The 19,993-nt window shown below is 40.7% G+C and overlaps 1 protein-coding gene across 22 annotated transcripts in view; it reads right to left on the reverse strand.

The window, feature by feature from the left end:
- Positions 1-836: 836 nt before the first annotated feature.
- The window catches only part of LOC111973092 (E3 ubiquitin-protein ligase MYCBP2), a 309,758-nt gene continuing 290,601 nt past the window's right edge, over positions 837-19,993 (reverse strand). For all 22 annotated transcript variants that reach the window (XM_024000406.1, XM_024000384.1, XM_024000447.1 and 19 more), the window contains 4 exons: positions 10,576-10,785; positions 8,052-8,159; positions 7,567-7,732; positions 837-2,260 (listed from right to left, as the gene is read on the reverse strand). In XM_024000406.1, coding sequence (XP_023856174.1) covers positions 2,145-2,260; positions 7,567-7,732; positions 8,052-8,159; positions 10,576-10,785 — 600 coding nt within the window. In that variant the 3' untranslated portion in view covers positions 837-2,144. The remainder of the gene's footprint in view (positions 2,261-7,566; positions 7,733-8,051; positions 8,160-10,575; positions 10,786-19,993) is intronic.

Genomic DNA, 19,993 nt, shown 5'->3' on the forward strand with positions numbered 1-19,993 from the left:
TATAAGAGGTGCAGGAACTCAAGCAGTAGAAAACGTAAAGTGCCTGTACTCAGTTCTGGTGAGCTCCTGCCCAATTAAGAAATAATAATCTGCCCAAAGTATGGAAAAAATTAAGAGACAGATTACAATTTCATGAAGTCCTTTGGCATTGAATGGCCGATGTATTGCCCTTTTCTGTGTAAAACTGTGCAGCAGTAATAGTAATAATAACTGGCAATTCATATTCTCTACATTACAGTCAACACCATATGAATTTGGACCGTGAAGCAAAAAATATATAATTTGTCTCTATATATTACCAGAATTTTGGATTTGAGATTTGTTTCATATTAGGCACAGTCAACTTTTTTTTTGTCCAATAGGAACTGAATGGTGAATAATGTCATGTCATTTGAGTCACATTTATTGTAAGATTAGATGATGGACTTGTGAATTAACTGTGAATAACGATGAAAAATAAAGTTAGAGACAATGATCCCCCCCAAAAGCTAAGATCCCGTTACTGGTAATAGGGAGAAATGAGCATGTTTTGTTGTAGCCTCTGTAACCTTCTCACATCATGATTTTTCTTAATCATGGCATTATCAGGAATCATTTAGTAGCGTTAGTGTTCAGAAACATGTTATCTACTCACTTCGAAAGAAAATGACTCCAGTCATCATTCACCATTTAGTTACTATTGGGCAGAACAAACCAAAGAGGCAAATTAAAAACATTAGCTAGCATCACTTTCCAAATACATGTGGTGATGACTGTCTCAGCAGTATACTGTATGAAATGACTTGCATTGGTGTGGTAAAACTATAACCCGGTGAAATAAACACACAGGAGTCCGCTTGAATGTACCTTGCGAAACAGAGAACCTGGTTTATTACCATTCAACTCCATCCATCACAGATACAGAGCAGATTCACAAGTATTAAGCTTTTATAACAGCAGCTGTTTGTTTTTTCTCTCAAACCCCCATACCCATATGTCCCGCCTGCCTCCTAATGATGGAGAAGCATTACAGAATCACAATTATTTTTTATATTTGGTGAAGACTGGCTCCCAACACGTTCAGTTAGCACTCCTTTACAATACAATGGTAGCCTATAGCGTAATCACCTTCTCAGTTGTTTTAAAAAATGACAGAAAAAATGTTTGTACCACCACGTTATTTGTCTAATTGAGGAACTAAAAAAAGGGTTCACATCAATCAACCTTCACACCCTGAAGACGCTGGGATCCTCTGCATTTTCAGAGAACATAAGTGATCGGACATTTTGAATTGGGAGTAATACACGACTGTGTTCATCACTGTATAAAAATGTACAGTGGCTTTTATTGACATACATTCCATAGGTTAAACCGCTGCAAGATAGGAGGCACACTCAGTATTGCACTTCATTAAAAGTTCTGGCTCAAAACATAACCCAGAATATCAAACGAAACTGAAGTGTAGAGTAGCAACTTCGGAATACAGCTATTTTGGATACTATCATTATATACAAGATTAGATAAATCGTACACTTTTTCACCCCCTCATCAGAATCCTCCTCTTTTTTTGTTGTTGTCCCCTGATGCACCCCTGATGCACTCGACAGTGGAGAGAATACTGTACAGGATTACGGGAAAAAAAAGTCTGTTTACATACAACAATATTTAGAATTCATAGTTAGGAAGCTGGAAATAAGGCCTGTCACATTTGTTTTCCTTTTATATATCCAAGTCCATCCAGTTGCCTAAGCAAAATGTATTTCATATACAATTTTTAAATACTTTTTTACACTTCAGTGATCGGGAGGTGTGCAACGTCTATGGAAGCCGAGGGGTTACAACGGCCGCATGCAAACACGTCACAAGTTAAAAAAAATAATAATACTAATAATATTTTTTTTTACATGGGAGTTTCCTCTGGAATCCACAGAGAGCTGTTTTTGTAGTAAAGCCTTGAAGACTTTGATTGGTATGTTGAAGAGCACAACTTGGGACTCTTGGGTACGTTAGAAATACCTGAAACAGTGTCCATGGCCACCTGACCACGAGAGCCAACACGAGGAAATACTTGACAGGCTGGGCTCTGGCTGCAGCCAACAGCCTGCAGTCACAGAAGAAGAACGAGTGTTCGGTACAGGTCTCTGGGTTTTCAGAACTGGGTGATTTTAGAAGGTATGGGCGTTCCTGCACACTCCACAGCCCAGGGCAAACTCCTCGCCGGTGGGAGGGTGAACCACGTGTAAGGGGCACTCCGTCCCCTCCAACTGCTTGCCTTTGGGACCTGGGGATGGAAGGGGAACAATGAGGAATTTGGATTGAAATACTTTATCTGAGGGCAAACATTTGATTCCACCTTAGTCATTCTATTCTGTTGGTTGCAAGAATTCTTTATAATAACTTAACTTGAAGAATTCTAAGTTTTGAATCCGGCGTCGTTTTGCGTATCAGTTCATAAACCATGTGCCATGGAATCGGTACATCAAAAATCTCTTCCCAACTATTTTTCAAACTATATGGCAAGGCTGTCAATTTTTTATCACAATTTTCTTTAACCAATTATGGCCTTTAATGCAGGGCCGACAGACAAGTTCCTTACTTTTTCCCTCTTCCACTGCCGCAATTAGTTGGTTGTAATTTTGGGTAGAGCAGACATTTCCATATGTTTTAGTTAGCTGCGTGTATGACGTAACTCCACTAGTCGTATTTATGATATCATTTACGAAGATTATACTTAAATTCTTGTCAATAGGGGGGCGCTGTTTTCACTTTGGAAAAAATCGTGTCCAAATTAAACTGCCTCGTACTCTATTCTAGATCATACAATATGCATATTATTATTACTATTGGATAGAAAACACTCAAGTTTCTAAAACTGTTTGAATTATATCTGTGAGTAAAACAGAACTCATTTTGCAGCAAACTTCCATACAGGAAGTGAAAAATCTGAAAACGATGCTCTGTTCCAGGGCCTGCCTATTCAATTGCCTTATATTTATCGATATGCATGCACTTCATACGCCTTCCACTAGATGTCAACAGGCAGTGGAAGGTGGAATGGGGTGTCTAGCTTGATCTGAGGCCGAACAAGAGCTTTTGGAGTGACAGGTCTGGAAATTTCTTTGTCTTCTCTGGCGCGCGAAGTACGTCGACATTGTCTTCTGATAAGCGTTCGGTATACACGGCGGATATCTCCGGCTCTGATTTGATTTGATACATGTGATAATAACATCATAAAGTCGTTTTTTTCAACCGAGTTTTATCAGTTTATTCAACGTTTATTGGGACTTTTGGAATTTTCCGTTCTTTGCGTCAAGAGAAGATGGGCATGTTCGCGCCACATGGCTAGCTAAGGTTGCTAATTCGACAGGAGAAAAGGACATTCTAAAACCAAACAACGATTTATTCTGGACCAAGGACTCCTTGTACAAGATTCTGATGGAAGCTCAGCAAAAGTAAGAACAATTTATGATGTTATTTCGTATTTCTGTGGAAAATGTTATTTCTATTCTCCGCCGTTTTGGCGGGCGCTGTCTCGCAATAACGCAAGCTGTTTGTTATGGTAAAGTTATTTTTAAAAATCTAACACGGCGGTTGCATTAAGAACCAGTGTATCTTTCATTTGCTGTACAACATGTATTTTTTAGTAAAGTTTATGATGAGTTCTTTGGTCAGATTAGGTGAGTGTCCAAAATAGCTCCTGACATTCTGGGGAAATGTTGCTACATTTTCACAATGTATAACCACGGTTTGCAGCTCTAAATATGCACATTTTCGAACAAAACATAAGTGTATTGTATAACCTGATGTTATAAGACTGTCATCTGATGAAGTTGTTCAAGGTTAGTGATTAATTTTATATCTTTTGCTGGTTTTTGCGAATGCTATCTATGCGGTGAATAAATGCGTTTGTGTGTTTGGCTATTGTGGTAAGTGAATATAACCTGTCTCTTATACACATCTAGATGTGTATAAGAGACAGGTAATTATTCTGGCTGCTTTGGTGATATTTTTGATGGTAGCTGCAATGTAAAACTATGATTTATACCTCAAATATGCACATTTTCGAACAAAACATACATTTATTGTATAACATGTTATAAGACTGTCATCTGATGAAGTTGTTTCTTGGTTAGTGACTAATTATATCTCTATTTGGTCGGTTTTGTGATAGCTACCTATGCGGTAGAAACATGGTGAAAATATGCGGTTGAGTCTTTGGCTATTGTGGTTAGCTAATAGAAATACATATTGTGTTTTCGCTGTAAAACATTTTTAAAATCGGAAATGATGGCTGGATTCACAAGATGTTTATCTTTCATTTGCTGTATTGGACTTGTGATTTCATGAAAATTATATTATATGATATCCCTGTCCCGTTAGGCTAGGCTATGCTAGTCAGCTTTTTTGATGAGGAGGATCCCGGATCCGGGATGGATATTAAGTAAAGGTTAATCTTCGACGGCAGGTAGCCTAGTGGTTAGAGCGTTGGGCCAGTAACCGAAAGGTTGCTAGATCGAATCTCCGAGCTGACAAGGTAAAAATATGTCYTTCTGCCCCTGAACAAGGCAGTTTAACCCACTGTTCTGTTCCTAGGCCGTCACTGTAAATAACAATTTGTCATTAACTGACTTGCCAAGTTAAATAAAAAAATGTATTTATCAATTAGAGTAAAAAGAAATAATAATAATAATCAATTAGAGTTAATCAGGGTGATTTTCCACAAATAGAAAGGTATTTAACTTTCCATGGTAGCAAGATCTTATCTATTTTTGCTAACTTTTTATTCAAATGTATTGGAGTGAGATCATTTATTTATTTTGGGATATGTATACTGAGTATATCCACATCACCACTACTTGGCCTGATGACTCCTTGCTGTCCCCAGTCCACCTGGCCGTGCTGCTGCTCCAGTTTCAACTGTTCTGCCTGCGGCTATGGAACCCTGACCTGTTCACCGGACGCGCTACCTGTCCCAGACCTGCTGTTTTCAACTCTCTAGAGACAGTAGGAGCGGTAGAGATACTCTGAATGATCTGCTATGAAAAGCCAACTGACATTTACTCCTGAGGTGCTGACCTGTTGCACCCTCGACTACCACWGTGATTATTATTATTTGACCCTGCTGGTCATCTATGAACATTTGAACATCTTGGCCATGTTCTGTTATAATCTCCACCCGGCACAGCCAGAAGAGGACAGGCCACCACTCATAGCCTGGTTCCTCTCTAGGTTTCTTCCTAGGTTCTGGCCTTTCTAGGCAGTTTTTTCCTAGCCACCGTGCTTCTACACCTGCATTGCTTGCTGTTTGGAGTTTTAGGCTGGGTTTCTGTACAGCACTTTGAGATATCAGCTGATGTAAGAAGGGCTTTATAAATAAATTTGAACACCATCAGACAATTATATTGGTAAACTACATGGTAAAGTAATAGTTGTATTTTTCAGTGATCCAATAACTAATATAGTACACTTATCATAATTTGGTTGTAATCCAGAGAGGTTAGAAAAATGATCAAGATCATCAAAGAGGCTGTGGAGGGATCCGTGTTGTGGATTTAAAAGATGAACATGAATCATCAGCGTAAAATGACACATTTGTTTTTAAGCCCTGTATTTCTAATCCCTTGATATTATTGTTGGATCTGATTTTAATATCTAACATTCCAATGGCCATAATAAATAGATATGCCGATAGTGGACAACCTTCTTTTACTACTCATGACAGTTTAAACCTTTTTGAGAAGTAGCCATTATTTACTATTTTACACCTAGGGTCACTATACATGATTTTAACCCATAGTTTGGTATACCTCAACTGGTATGCCATCCAGCCCTGGAGTTCTCCCAGACATAAAAGCTTTAATTGCATCAAGATGTTCTTCTTCTGTAATTTCACCTTCACTTGAGTCTTGATGACTGTTAATTTTTCATTATTCATAGAAAAAAATATATACAATTAGCTTTGGTTAGAGGAGCTGGAGGAGACAGAAATGAAAACATATGCTTAGCTCACTTTGCTTCTTCTTTAAAAAAATAATTTGGTGAATCATAGGTGACGCCATCATTTGTAACACGTTTCAGTAGATTKTTTTTGGTAGCATTTCTATGTTGAAGATTAAAAAGGATTTGGTGTATTTTTCCACTTTTTCCATCCAGTTTGCTTTATTATTATAATATATTACACTTGATCTTTTTTGAATAAATTCCTCCATTTCTTCTTGTTTTTCCACTGAATTATTCTGTGCCTCCACGGTACAGTTTTTACTGCTATATATCTGTTCTGTTTCCTTTGTTAGTATGGACTTCTTTGACCTAAATTACTTTGGTTTTAGAGATAAGTACTGAATTGCATGACCTCTAAAGGCACATTTAAAGTGTACCATACAATAAGCAGATTTGCTGTAACTATGTTATGTTGGAAAAAGTCAGTTATAAATTCTTCTGTCCTAGTTAAAAACATATTATCATCCAATAGGCTTTGATTAAATGTCCAAATATCCTCGCCCACGTGGAAATTCATTAAAAGTAATGTATATGCCAATTATCTGATGGTCCTACCACATTCTATTCCCTATCAACACTTGTATCACTTTTGGTGCCAATGAGAATGACATGAGAAACAAGTCAAGACGACTAGCTTGATTGAGCCTCCGCCATGTATATCTCACTAGGTCAGGATATTTAAGCATCCATATATCCCAGCAGGGGGCCCTGGCTTTGTAGGACCAACCCTGCCAGGCAGGCTCAGAAAATTGAGGGGGAGGTACTGCTCTAGTAGGTCTCTGACTGCATTTATCTTTCTGTAAAACAGATAGGGTTTTCTCTTCATTCAGGTGGGTGTCTAGGGTAAAGGGTTGTGGACTGTTCCATTATGATAAGACAATAAATAAATAAATAAATTAGATGTATAATTTATTTAAAAATGTATATCCCTCATCTGCACAAAATTCAAAGCTCTCTCTCCCAACCCCTGCTCACAGACACACACATTGGTTCTGGGATATGCAACCATTTCCTTTCTCACTCAACGCCACACTTTTCATAGAACCTTTTGTTGAAAACCTTTTGTTTTCATTGAACCTTTTGTTTTTAAATTATTTTTCACTGATACGAAAGATACGTTCGTACCGCAAGCGATGCATGTTAACGTTTAGAGCAAGTGTTGGGGCTCTTAACAAAGCTCCCCGGCCAGAAGATACTATCGTAAATAGGCGCTAAATCAACGTTCCTGGTTATAAATAACGGGTAGGTAAATAACTGAATAGATAAATAGGGTATTGGTCCGGTTGTCTGGTTGCATACCTGGTGCTTCAACTGTGGTGACAACAAAAAACTTGCCCCGTACCGAGTGAAATAGAGGACATTTGACAACGGCTTGATATGCTCCTTAAAGGAGCTAAGGGCTTAAAGGAATACTACACTCACAAGCAATCTTTTAGTGTTTTGTTCAGTATTTCGTTAATTTTGTTTACTTTTAAATACAATCCCGAAGAAGTATGCATATCAGCAGTCAAGCTAAGATGGAGCACTTTCCGTACAGAGCAAAAACTGTTATGTTATAATGATGCATTTTGAACGGTAAGTCAGTACCTGCAGGACAGTGAGGCAGCTCCTCCTTGGGCACACTGGTCATCTTCTGGAAGTCATCATGGCAGGCGTTACAGAAGTGAGTGGTGCCGAAGCAGAAGAAAACAGCCACCGAGCAGCAGTAACGGCATTTGTACTCCAGAAAGTCTGTCCCGTGCTTGGAACACATCTGCAGACAGAACATGGATGTGTATATATATCACTTTCAGGGATGTATAGTGTGTCAATTGTATTGTTGAGGTTACAAAATTAATTTATATTGAAATGGACAATAAATCGTATTATTTGAAAAATAATGTCTTCATTTTAAGTGATAGTGTCAGGAGTTAAAGTGTCAAGATGTGTCCCACTATACAAACTTGGATACTACCAAGTATTCAGCAATGTATTGGCCATGCATACTAAGCAGTATGCTACTGTGGATGCGGTTACACAGCCCAATGGAGTCAATGCCCTAAGGCATTCTCTGGACCTTTTCCTCCACCCACCTGTGCCCTGGACACATCTGAGCATGCTCCACAGATCAGCTCGCTGGGGTCGTAGTCATCTCCCTGTCCTGCCTCCGCGTCACAGCGCGCCTCTCCCCCAAAGTATGCCTGCAACAGAGGAAGGGAATGGGTCAGTGGATAAGCCTCCCAAAGTAGTTTATTAGAGACAAGCGAAATTGACTGAAGGACCTCTGCGAAATATATTCCACGTAGGGAAAATGTATGCCTGCTGCTACTGTATTCTCACAAGTTAATCCTTAAGTCTAAGCCTAAACTAACATATGCAATTGTTTTAAGATGGTCAGACAAAGGATCATTTGGCAATTTGATTTGGAATTTCAGGACCCCTTTAGGTATTCACAAAATATATTTCAAAAATATTTGATGAAACATTGAATTTGGCCTTACTGCTATTAGCCTATAGAAGAAATACAGTGCATTCGGAAACTATTCAATCTACACACAATAATCCATAATGACAAACCAAATGTTGCTTTGTCTGAATACTTATGTAAACAAGGTATCTTTATTTTTAAAAATAAATTTGCTAACATTTGGTTTTTTGTTATGGGGTACTATGTGTAGATTGATGAGAAAATGAATTTTGCCATAAGGCTGTAACATCACAAAATGTGGAAAAAGTCAAGTCGTCTGAATACTTTTTGAATTCACTGTATGCTTTTGAGTTATGTACCCAGTAGGTCCCTCAGGTCCTCCGGCACTGACCTTTTAACTATCCCAAAGCCTAGTGATATATGATTCAGAAAATACTCATACATGGAAAAACAGATAGTCCAAAAATACATCAAAATACATTTGGTTTTAAAAGTGTCTGTCCTATATCTGAGATATTTAAGAAAGATCAGGAYAATATATATATTTTTTATTACCCATAATTAACCCCTTTTTTAGAGGGTACTAAATTACTTCCATATCAGGGTTTCAGTTAAGAAAATTTGGCGGCGGACAGTGTGACCGGCAAGATTTGAATTGACCGGACATTTGAGAAATGTACTGGACATCCATATGCATTGTGTAGGTAAAGCATTAGGGCGTCCACCCCAAATAAAATGGCTACCCGGACTATTTGCATTGTGTGCCCACCCCTAACCAAATCCCTATTTTTACGCTGCTGCTACTCTCTGTTTATCATTTATGCAGTCACTTTAACTATAGATTCATGTACATACTACCTCAATTGGGCCGACCAACCAGTGCTCCCGCACATTGGCTAACCGGGCTATTTGCATTGTGTCCCGCCACCCACCACCCCCACTTTTACGCTACTGCTACTCTCTGTTCATCATATATGCATAGTCACTTTAACCATATCTACATGTACATACTACCTCAAATCAGTATGTAGCCTCGCTACTTTTAAAGCCTCGCTAATGTATATAGCCTGTCTTTTTACTTTTGTTTTATTTCTTTACTTACCTATTGTTCACCGAATGCCTTTTTTGCACTATTTCACTGTAAGGTCCACACCTATTGTATTCGGCGCATGTGACAAATAAACTTTGATTTGACCCACCGTGCTCAAAATCACATTTACATTATTGTCATTCATCTTAACAGAATAGAAATGAGCTTTTTATTGAAAAGCAAAACATTGCGCCTTTTCATCCCTGCTATAAATCATAAATGAATATTATTTAAGAAAAATCTAACATTTAGCCTAGAACAAGTCACCTACACAGTATAAAACAATTTAAAAATATAATATTTGTATCATATAATTTTGCGAATAACATGTCCTATTGTACGAACATTTTAATAAATAAATAAAACACAGCTGTTTTCAAATACAAATCATGCCTCTCTAATTTAATTTAGCCTAGGCATGAACATTCTAATTAGTCCTAATAAATAACAAAATATGGCTGTCTAAAAACACAAGGGCTGGCCGGTCATGGCTAAAAGGGATCCAGCTTATGTCAAATTAACGTCAGATTTGACTTTTCGTAGCAGGTTAGGAGAACTTACGTAGCAGGTTAGGATAATTAGGTTAAGGTTATAGTTGTGAATAGTTGGCAACGATGTTTCATTTCAGTTTCTGTTTCTGTTCTGTTGGTAAGTCAAAACTGCCCAACTCCTTGGAGCAGCTTTGTTACTTTGTCCTCAAGAAGGCAGTCTTTACTCTGTTTTGGAGAAAGAATCGCATCTTGGCGGGCACACTGGAAACAGGGCTAATCAACACAATCTTTGCCAATTTTGCACAGTCGAGGTACACTGAGCTGAAGTCCCTTATGAGGACCGCAGATGGGAAGGCTGCCATTGGCCATGCAAATGTATTATTTTATTAATTTTTTWAACCAATGGGTATGCTTTTATTATGCTAATTAGATTACCGTGGGGGGCGCAGACAGACACTAGGGGATAAAGATATTATTCATTATTTTGAAGTTTAAGGTTATTTTTCCAAATTGACAACACTAAATATACAAATAATTTGAATATTAAAAAAGTGAACTAGCCCTTTAAGGGAAACATCCATTCTATTATGAAACAGAATTCTGCCTACCTTCTTGCACTTGAAGCAGACGTAGTAGGCGTATCGGTTCATTGCGAAGCCGGCCGGATCGTTGTGGAAGCGGGCACCGGGCGTGGTGATGGCCTCGCTCTTGTGCAGACCCTCGTACTCCATTCTCATCAGAGCTTTCCTCCGTACGTCCTCAAACAGCTCCTTGATAGGGTCCAGCAGGTCCTTGATGACCAAGTGGTTTATCTTGTTCTGGGAGGAAAAAGGCAACAGTCCAGTCAAGTCTCAGGTCTTGGAGTATGAGTCAATTTTCACTCCTTAACTCGGTTGACAAACTGTTAGTTCAAACAAATGGAGCCAGAGCTGTTATGATCCAAGCAAGTTAAATTGAAGATATTAATCTTTGTAAGGTCAATTAGTAAATTTGAGAACTCAAGTCCTCAGRTCTACACAACAATTTATTTTTTGTTTTGTTTTATTGACCAGATAGGACAGTGAAGAGTAGACCGTAAAGGTAGGAGGACTGCGAGTCAGAAGGGCAGTGTGTTGGATTCGAGAATGGCCCCCGGAGGGATGGCCACTGTTACGGGCTCCTGACCAATTGTGCTATTTTGTGTTTTTTTGGGCTGGCCCTAACTTTTTTTGTACATAATGTTTCGGACATTGTTTCATATGACCAAAAAGAGCTTCTGGACATCAAAACAGCGATTACTAACCTCGTTTTGGATGAGGACTTCTATTTCAACGAATCAGAAGCGAATGATAATGGCGCCGGAGGGGATGGCGGCAGTTTTACGGGCTCCTAACCAACTGTGCTATTTTGTTAGTTTTTTCCGCATTGTCTGTAACTTATTTTGTACATAAAGTTGTTTCTACTGTCTCTTATGACCGAAAACAGCTTCTGGACATCAGAACAGCGATTACTCACCTCAAACTGGACAAAGAGTCCGTCGCGAACGATATAATGCTCTCCGGAGACCAGGCCCAAATCCCTGTCAAGGGATAAGATTATCCGACACGGATAATATAGAGCTGGCTGGGTTTTCCGTGCATTTGCAGGACAGAGCAGCTACGTCTGGTAAGACGAGGGGCGGGGTGTGTGTCTATTTGTCAATAATAGCTGGTGTGCGATGTCTAATATAAAAGAAGTCACAAGGTATTGCTCGCCTGAGGTAGAATACCTCATGATAAGCTGTAAACCACACTATCTACCAAGAGAGTCCTCATCTATATTATTCATAGCCGTCTGTGTACCACAACAAACCGATGCTGGTACGAAGACCGCACTCAACGAGCTGTATAAGGCCATAAGGAAACAAGAAAATGCTCATCCATAAGCGGCACTCCTACTGGCCGGGGACGCAGGCAAATTTAAATCCGTTTTAACTCATTTCTACCAGCATGTCACATGTAACCAGAGGGAAAAAAACTATTGACCACCTTTACTCCACACACAGAGTGTACAAAGCTCTCCTTCGCCCTCCATTTAGCAAATCTGACCATAATTCTATCCTCCTGATTCCTGCTTGCAAGCAAAAACTAAAGCAGGATGTACTAGTGACTCGCTCAATACGGAAGTGGTCAGATGATGCGGATGCTACGCTACAGGACTGTTTTGCCAGTATAGACTGGAATATGTTCTGTGATTCATCCAATGGCATTGAGGTGAATACCACATCAGTCACCGGCTTCATCAATAAGTGCATTGACGATGTCGTCCCCACAATGACTGTACGTACATATCCCAACCAGAAGCCATGGATTACAGGCAACATCCGTACCGGAATAAAGGGTAGAGCTGCCGATTTCAACGAACAGGACTAACCCTGAAGCTTATAAGAAATCCCGCTATGCCCTCAGACGAACTATCAAACAGGACTAAGATTGAATCCAGGGCTTGCAAACTATCACAGACTACAAAGGGAAGCCCAGATGCGAGCTGCTCAGTGACACGAGCCTACTAGACTTAATGCCTTCTTTGCGCGCGCTTCGAGGCAAGCAACACGGAACCATGCATAAGAGCACCAGCTGTCCCGGACGACTCTGTGATCATGCTCTCCGCAGCCAATGTGAGTAAGACCTTTAAACACGTTAACATTCAGAAAGCCGCAGGGCCAGACGGATTACCAGGACGCGTACTCAGATAAATCGCTGACAAGTGTCTTCCCTGACATTTTCAACCTCTCCCTGACTCAGTTTGTAATACCCATATGTTTCAAGCAGACCACCATAGTCCCGTTCCCAAGAACGGCAACGTAACTTTGCTAAATGACTATCGCCCAGTATCACTCACATCTGTAGCCATGAAATGCTTTGAAAGGCTGGTCATGACTCACATTAACACCATTACCCCAGAAACCCTAGACCAACTCCAATTTGCATACCGCCCCAACAGACCCACAGATGACACAATCTCTATTGCACTCTACACTGCCCTTTCCCACCTGGACAAAGGGAACACCTACATGAGAATGCTGGTCATTGAATACAGCTCAGCGTTCAACACCATAGTGCTCTCCAAGTGCATCACTAAGTTAAGGACCCTATAGGATTAAACACCTCCCACTGAATTTCGATCCTGGACTTTGACGGGCCGCCCCAAGGTGGTGAGGGTAGGCAAAAACATCCGCACGCTGACCCTCAACATGGGGGTCCCTCAGCTGTGCGTGCTTAGCCCCCTCATGTACTCGCTGTTCATCCACGTCTGCATGGCGAATTAAGTTTGCCACGGGGCTGTAGTGGAGACGATCAAGCATTTCAAGTTCCTTGGTGCTCACATCACTAACGACCTATCATGGTCAAAACACACCACCACAGTTGTGAAAAGTGCTTCTTCCCCATCAGCAGGCTGAAAAGATTTGGCATGGGCCCTCTGATCCTCAAAGTTCTACAGCTGCACCATTGATAGCATCTTGACTACCTACATCACTGCTTGGTGATGGCAACCGGGCAAGGCGACCGGAAACATGACTGAATACAAACAGTGTAGCTATTCCCTCCGCAAGGCAATCAAACAAGCTAAGCGTCAGTATAGAGACATAGTAGTGCCGCAATTCAACGGCTCAGACACGAGAGTTATGGGGCAGGGTCTACAGTCAATCTCAGACGACAAAAAGAAAACATGCCTCATCGCGGACCACAATGTCTTGCTCCCAGACAAACTAAACAACTTCTTTGCTTGCTTTGAGAACAATACAGTGACACCCATCAGCTACCAAAACCTGCGGGCTCTCCTTCACTGCAGCCAACATGAGAAAAACATTTAAACGTGTTAACCCTCGCAAGGCTGCCGGCCCATACGGCATCCCTAGCCGCGTCCTCAGAGCATGCCCAGACCAGCTGGCTGGTGTGTTTACGGACATATTCAATCAATCCTTATCCCAGTCTGCTGTTCCCACATGCTTCAAGAGGGCCACCATTGTTCCTGTTCCCAAGAAAGCTAAGGTAACTGAGCTAAATGACTATCGCCCCGTAGCACTCACTTCCGTCATCATGAAGTGCTTTGAGAGACTAGTCAAGGACCATATCACCTCCACCCTACCTGACACCCTAGACCCACTCCAATTTGCTTACCGCCCCAATAGGTCCACACACGACGCAATCACACTGCCCTAACCCATCTGGACAAGAGGAATACCTATGTAAGAATGCTGTTCATCGACTACAGCTAAGCATTCAACACCATAGTACCCTCCAAACTCGTCATTAAGCTCCACCCCGCCCTGGGCAACTGGGTCCTGGTCTTCCTGAAGGGCCGCCCCCAGGTGGTGATGTTAGGAAACAACAGCTCCACCCCGCTGATCCTCAACACTGGGGCCCCACAAGGGTGCGTTCTCAGCCCTCTTCTGTACTCCCTGTTCACCCATGACTGCGTGGCCATGCACGCCTCCAACTCAATCATCAAGTTTGCAGACGACACTATAATGGTAGGCTTGATTACAAACAACAACGAGCCGGCCTACAGGGAGGTGGTGAGGGCCCTCAGAGTGTGGTGTCAGGAAAATAACCTCACACTCAGCGTCAACAAAACAAAAGGAGATGATCGTGGACTTCAGGAAACAGCAGAGGGAGCAGCGCCCTATCCACATCGACGGGACATTAGTGGAGAATGTGGAAAGTTTTAAGTTCCTCGGCGTACACATCACGGACAAACGGAAATGGTCCACCCACACAGACAGCGTGGTGAAGAAGGCGCAGCAGCGCCTCTTCAACCTCAGAAGGCTGAAGGAATTCGGCTTGTCTCCAAAAACACTCAAACTTTTACAGATGCCCAATCGAGAGCATTTGTCGGGCTGTATCACCGCCTGGTACGGCAACTGCTCCGCCCAAAATGGTAAGGCTCTTCAGAGGGTAGTGAGGTCTGCTCAACGCATCACCTGGGACAAACTACCTGCCCTCCAGGACACCTACACCACTCGAAATCACAGGAAGGCCAAAAAGATCATCAAGGACAACAACCACCCGAGCCACTGCCCGCTATCATCCAGAAGGCGAGGTCAGTACAGGTGCATCAAAGCTGGGACCGAGAGACTGAAAAACAGCTTATTTCTCAAGGTCATCAGACTGTTAAACAGCCATCACTAACATTGAGTGGCTGCTGCCAACATACTGACTCAAATCTCTAGCCACTTTAATAATTAAAAATTGGATATAATAAATGTATCACTAGCCTTTTTAAACATTTACATTTTACATTTACATTTAAGTCATTTAGCAGACGCTCTTATCCAGAGCGACTTACAAATTGGTGCATTCACCTTATGATATCCAGTGGAACAACCACTTTACAATAGTGCATCTAACTCTTTTAAGGGTTATAAACAATGCCACTTTATATAATGTTTACTCATTACTCATCTCATATGTATATACTGTACTCTATACCATCTACTGCATTTTGTCTACACCGTTCGGCCATCGCTCATCCACATATTTTTATGTACATATTCTTATTCATTCCTTTACACTTGTGTGTATAAGGTAGTTGTTGTGAAATTGTTAGATTACTTGTTAGATATTACTGCACGGTCGGAACTAGAAGCACAAGCATTTTGCTACACTCGCATTAACATCTGCTAACCATGTGTATGTGAAAAATACAATTTGATTTGAACTACTCGGCATCCGGCCGCAACTCGTAAAATAAATTAAATACACCAAAACTTGTTCCTGACAAGTGTAGACTAGGTTGTGCAGTAAGCAAACAACATGTCCACTCGACAATGAGAACGGTAAAATACGGTAATAATAATATTGAATGCATTAACATTAAGATGGATTTTAAAGAATTGATTGGGTCACTAACTTGACAACAACAAACGGCCCGTAATATCTGTCCCTCTGCCCTCCGTAAATGGTGGCATTGAATGGTTCAGCAGACTGTTAGCCCTCCATAACTGGCTACGAGACTATTGCAGCTCTGTGGTTGTAACATTTATTGACCATTTTGATACCTTTTGGAAACAAAGTATTATAAGGAGGAAGGGATCCACCCAAACCACTTGGGTTCCTGGATCCTTTCACAGCATTATAAGGCTGCGTTGAGACAATGACTAATCAATGACTCAAGCCCAGCTCATGTTATCCCTACCATTGTGTCGCTGAGTTGTCATAAACTTCAGCAAATGTACATTATCTCAGGGGCGCTGGAAGACACAATGTAAGTAACCTAATTTATGTCCCTCTTACTGCCCTGCATGCCTCTGCTGATCCTACAGCTATTGCATACAGTAATCTTGTGCCTTTGAACCAGTTATACCGTTAGCACTGAGACAGTGTGCAGGAAGTCCACTGCAGCTCACCCTGCACTAACATAAATAACCTGCGCATGTCTACCTCTGCTAAGCTTCCCAGCAAAGCATTATAAACAATCAAGCATCCCAGAAAAGTGCTAAAAATAGCCCACGTTAACATATGTAGCTTAAGATTCATGAAATCAATCATTTGCTAGTAACAGATGACAATCATATTCTGACAATCTCGGAAACTCACTGAGATAATACTTTTGATGAACAGCGGTAGAAATAAATGGTTATAAGACCTACAGAAAAAACAAAAATGTGAAGGTGTGGGCATTTATATTCAGAGCCCCATTCCTGTAATGCTTAGAGGATCTCATGTTAAATACTGTTTAAGTAATATGGTTACAGGTTCATCTGCCTCACCTAAAGCCCATTCTGGTGGGAAGCTGCTATAGACCAAGTGCTAACAATTAGTACCAGGACAACATGTGTGAAATGCTTGACAATGTATGTGATATCAACAGAGAGGTTTATTTTCAGGGTGATTTAAATACTGACTGGCTTGCATCAGGCTGCCCACTCAAGAGAAAGCTTCAAAACTGTACTGCCTGCAGCCTGGTTCAGGTTATCAGTCAACCTACCAGGGTAGTTACAAACAGCACAGGAATTAAATCATCAACATGTATTGCTCAAGTCTTTACTAATGCTGCAGAAATGAGCTTGAAAGCAGTATCCAAATCCATCGGCTGTGGTGATCACATTGTAGCAGCCATACAGTTGAAGTCGGAAGTTTACATACACTTAGGTTGGAATCATTAAAACTCATTTTTCAACACTCCACACATTTCTTGTTAACAAACTATAGTTTTGGCAAGTCGGTTAGGACATCTACTTTGTGCATGACACGTAATTTTTCCAACAATTGTTTACAGACAGATTATTTCACTGTATCACAATTCCAGTGAGTCAGAAATTACATACACTAAGTTGACTGTGCCTTTAAACAGCTTGGAAAATTCCAGAAAATTATGTCCCGGCTTTAGAAGCTTCTGATAGGCTAATTGACATCATTTGAAGGTGTATCTGTGGATGTATTTCAAGGCCTACCTTCAAACTCAGTGCCTCTTTGCTTGACATCATGGGAAAATAAAAGAAATCAGCCAAGACCTCAGAAAAATAATTGTAGACCTCCACAAGTCTGGTTCATCCTTGGGAGTAATTTCCAAACGCCTGAAGGTACCATGTTCATCTGTACAAACAATAGTACGCAAGTATAAACACCATGGGACCACGCTGCTATCATACCGCTCAGGAAGGAGACGCGTTCGGTCTCCTAAAGATGAACGTACTTTGGTGCGAAAAGTGCAAATCAATCCCAGAACAACAGCAAAGGACCTTGTGAAGATGCTGGAGGAAACAGGTACAAACATATCTATATCCACAGTAAAACGAGTCCTATATCGACATAACCTGAAAGGCCGCTCAGCAAGGAAGAAGCCACTGCTCCAAAACCGCCATAAAAAAGCCAGACTACGGTTTGCAAAGGCACATGGGGACAAAGATCATACTTTTTGGAGAAATGTCCTCTGGTCGTGTGAAACAAAAAATATAACTGTTTGGCCATAATCACCATTGTTATGTTTGGAGGAAAAAGGGGTACGCTCGCAAGCCGAAGAACACCATCCCAACCGTGAAGCACAGGGGTGGCAGCATCGTGTTGTGGGGGTGCTTTGCTGCAGGAGGGACTGGTGCACTTCACAAAATAGATGGCATCATGAGGTAGGAAAATGACGTGGATATATTGAAGCAACATCTCAAGACATCATTCAGGAAGATAAAGCTCGGTCGCAAATGGGTCTTCCAAATGGACAATGACCCCAAACATACTTCCAAAGTTGTGGCAAAATGGCTTAAGCACAACCAAGTCAAGGTATTGGAGAAGCCATCACAAAACATTGACCTCAATCCTATAGAAAATGTGTGGGCAGAACTGAAAAAGCGTGTGTGAGCAAGGAGGCCTAAAAACCTGACTCAGTTACACCAGTTCTGTCAGGAGGAATGGGCCAAAGTTCACCCAACTTATTGTGGGAAGCTTGTGGAAGGCTACCTGAAACGTTTGACCCAAGTTAAACAATTTAAAGGCAATGCGACCAAATACTAATTGAGTGTATGTAAACTTCTGACCCACTGGGAATGTGATGAAAGAAATAAAAACTGAAATAAATCATTCTCTCTACTATTATTCTGACATTTCACATTCTTAAAATAAAGTGGTGATCCTAACTGACCCAAGACAGGGACTTTTTACATGGATTAAATGTCAGGAATTGTGAAAAACTGAGTTTAAATGTATTTGGCTAAGGTGTATGTAAACTTCCGACTTCAACTGTATCTAGGAAAKCCACAGTTCCAAAGGCTGGGCCTAATATAGCGTATAAGAGGTCATACAATATGTTTTGTATTGATTCCTATGTTGCTGATGTAAAGAATATTGTGTGTAATGAGACGCAATCAGACGCTGCACTTGATACATTTATGAAATGACTTATCCCAGTTACTAATAAGCATTCACCCATTAAGAAAATTACTATAAAAACTTAAATCCCTGTGGATTTATGAATTATTGAAAAATGGTATGGTTGAGCGGGATGAGGCAAAAGAAATGGCAAATATGTCTGGCTGCACAACCAGTTGGCAAAAATATTGCAAATTGAGAAATCCTGTGACTCAACTGAATAAATAGAAGAAACTACACTGAAACAAATATAAATGACAAAGAATGACAGTAAAAAGCTTTGGAGCACCTTAAATCACATTTTGGCAAAAAGGCAAACTCCCCTACCTAAGAATAGTAAAGCCTCCTTTACTGGCTCAAATAGCCGACCAATCAGCCTGTTACAAACCGTTAGAAACATTGTTGAAAAAATTGTGTTTGTTGACATAATGCTATTTTACAGTAAACAAATTGATAGACTTTCAGCCCGCTTATAGGAAAGAACATTCAACAAGTAAGGCAGTCACACAAATGACTGATGATTGGCTGAGAGAAATTGATAAGAATTATAGTGGTGGCTATTTTGTTAGACTTCAGTGCGGCTTTTGACATTATCCATCATAGTCTGCTTCTGGAAAAACATATGTGTTATGGCTTTAAACTCCCTGCTATATTTTGGATAAAGAGTTACCTGTCTAACAGAACACAAAGGCTGTTCTTTAATCCAGGTAGAATCAGGAATTCCCCCGGCAGCTGTCTAGGCCCCTTACTTTTTTCAATCTTTACTAATGACATGCCACTGGCTTGTGTATGTATGCAAATGCCTCAACACTACAGACGTCAGCTACTACAGCGACTGAAATGACTGCAACATGAACATAGCTGCAGATAGTTTCAGAATGGGTGGCAAGGAATATTAGTCCTAAATATTTCTAAAACTAAAAGCATTGTATTTGGGACAAAACATTCACTAAATCCTAAACCTCAACTAAATCTTGTAATGAATAATGTTGAAATTAAACAAGTTGAGGTGACTAAACTGCTTGGAGTAACCCTGGATAGTAAACTGCTATGGTCAAAACATATTGATACAACAGTAACTAAGATGGGGAGAAGTCTGTCCATAATAAAGCACTGCTCTGCCTTCTTAACAGCACTATCAACAAGGCAGGTCCTACAGGCCCTAGTTTTGTCGCGCCTGGACTACTGTTCAGTCATGTGGTCA

Source organism: Salvelinus sp. IW2-2015, linkage group LG2 (genome assembly GCF_002910315.2).
Source record: "Salvelinus sp. IW2-2015 linkage group LG2, ASM291031v2, whole genome shotgun sequence".
Classification (NCBI taxonomy): Eukaryota; Metazoa; Chordata; class Actinopteri; order Salmoniformes; family Salmonidae; genus Salvelinus; species Salvelinus sp. IW2-2015.